Here is a 1881-nt window from a genome sequence, read left to right as displayed (position 1 = left end):
TCTTAAGTTCTGGAAAGGAAGATCTCAATGAGAAAGCCCAAAGAGGAGCTAATAAAAAGAGGAGTCCTAATTGAAGTACAAGAAGAAGGTAAGCCTTGTATTATAACCTGTACCTATATATACATATTTTTCCTTTGTGTTATATAACTAGAACGGGTACTCACATATGTTTGGTCCTCAGATACCCCCGTGACACCCGACACTCCTCCTCTGAGGAATGGCCACATGAACCAGGGGACAGCAGAACCACAAGAAAAAGAGAAGAATGTAAAGCAAAGCAGTCGGCATGGTAAAGTTCTCTAAGTGCAATTACTATATGGTGGTCTTGGAGTAATGGGTTAAGTTAAGAGCACGTTCCTGCATTGTATAGACAATATGTACTTTCTACCCATTTTAGATTCCGCGGGGTCCCGTCCCAATTCCCTAGCGGAAACGGCACCTGAAAGCTTGCGAGAACCCCCAAGACTGCCTCTGCTGCCTCCTAAAAGGCCACTGTCAACCTCTGTCTCTACTGGTCATGAGAATCCAAATGGGGGTCTAAAAGTAGACCAGAACCCCACTGTAACACGACTACCAAGTTCTGCCCCCAGCCCTGCACCAAGGACTTTGCATCCACCACCAGCACCTAAACAACCCCCAGTACCACCTCCTAAACCACTGAATAGGATCAGTAATCCATTAATGGGTAAGAAGTATTGAGTAATGTTTATGAAAACTTGATTACTGGTTTTGTTCTCATGGTAATTCTTGTAATAGACATCAATTGAAATATTTCAAACACACATGACCTTTGTTAACCTTTAGAATGTTTGCGGTTTAAATAAGACCTTCTGTCTGCTAACTTAAAGTATTGAAGATATAAGCTTTTGGGATGACTTTTTCAGGCTTTACTCAATTGTAACAACACATCGGAAAATGCATCTATTTTTTTTTTTTCTTGACACACATTTGGGTAGTGATAGCTATTGTAAAGGTTTAGCTTTAAAGATACAGATCAGAGTATTACTGGGTAATTCATGGGAGAGGTAAGTATTTCAGAGTATTACTATGTCCACAGAGAAGCAATACAATAAGACACTTTGGTATGCAGACATTTTGAAAGGTTTTAGATTTGAGTTTAGAATTACATATATTAGCTTTGAGCTGTTATCCCCAAAGGTTCTTGAGGAGGTTGTTAGTGTTCTGCCCTGTCGGATTCCTAACAATCAATAATGGCTAATACTGCAATACCTTCAGTTGCTTTCCCCATAATGGGGCACTTTCTGCTTGTTCTTCCCTTATTTATGGACCAGATTTGGCTGCTCAGGAGAGAGTTACCCAGCTTGTTTGATTAGCCATCATCTCCACAAAATGATTACAAAAGTTGTGCAAGTGTGTGCTTAAAGGGCAAGTAAACTAAAAACAAAAAAATTACACCTTTAATTCGGGAGATCTGCGCATACGTGAAATCGGCATCTCTCTCCTTGGAGGAAAAGATGCACCTTCTGCACATGCCTGAGATCAGCGCATGTGCAGAAGGAACAGCCACGGCAATCACTTCTTTTTTTTTGTTTTTTTTTTTTTTAAAGGGTGTTGCTATATTTTTACTTTACATAGAAGGGTTGTCTACCTTTCTATGAAAAGTGGAAATGTTGAGTTCAGGTACGTTTTAACTTTTGTCAATTACCCTAAGAACCTAAATCTCTATAGACAGGCTTTTTTAATAGCTGCCTCTACTCAGGTGTATCAAGAATACATACTTGTGTTTTTTGCTCTATTCCACTACTCCTCCTTGGGCGAATTATGTGGGTTTTAGAACCATTTTCAGAATTGTGTAAATTCTGAAGAAGATTTTAACGTTTTAAACTAAATCTGAGCTACTAACCTATCCCTTTTCCATCG

The 1881-nt window shown here is 39.3% G+C and overlaps 1 protein-coding gene across 4 annotated transcripts in view; it reads left to right on the top strand.

Annotated features, from left to right (window-relative positions):
* The window catches only part of PHACTR4 (phosphatase and actin regulator 4), a 34229-nt gene that overhangs the window by 23403 nt on the left and 8945 nt on the right, over nucleotides 1–1881 (top strand). For all 4 annotated transcript variants that reach the window (XM_072421222.1, XM_072421238.1, XM_072421230.1 and 1 more), the window contains 3 exons: nucleotides 8–88; nucleotides 182–289; nucleotides 398–685. In XM_072421222.1, the coding sequence (XP_072277323.1) occupies nucleotides 8–88; nucleotides 182–289; nucleotides 398–685 (477 nt within the window). The remainder of the gene's footprint in view (nucleotides 1–7; nucleotides 89–181; nucleotides 290–397; nucleotides 686–1881) is intronic.

This window comes from Pyxicephalus adspersus, chromosome 1 (assembly GCF_032062135.1).
Source record: "Pyxicephalus adspersus chromosome 1, UCB_Pads_2.0, whole genome shotgun sequence".
Lineage (NCBI taxonomy): Eukaryota > Metazoa > Chordata > Amphibia > Anura > Pyxicephalidae > Pyxicephalus > Pyxicephalus adspersus.
Note: the sequence above shows the minus strand (reverse complement) of the source record. Positions and strands in the feature narration are given on the sequence as shown.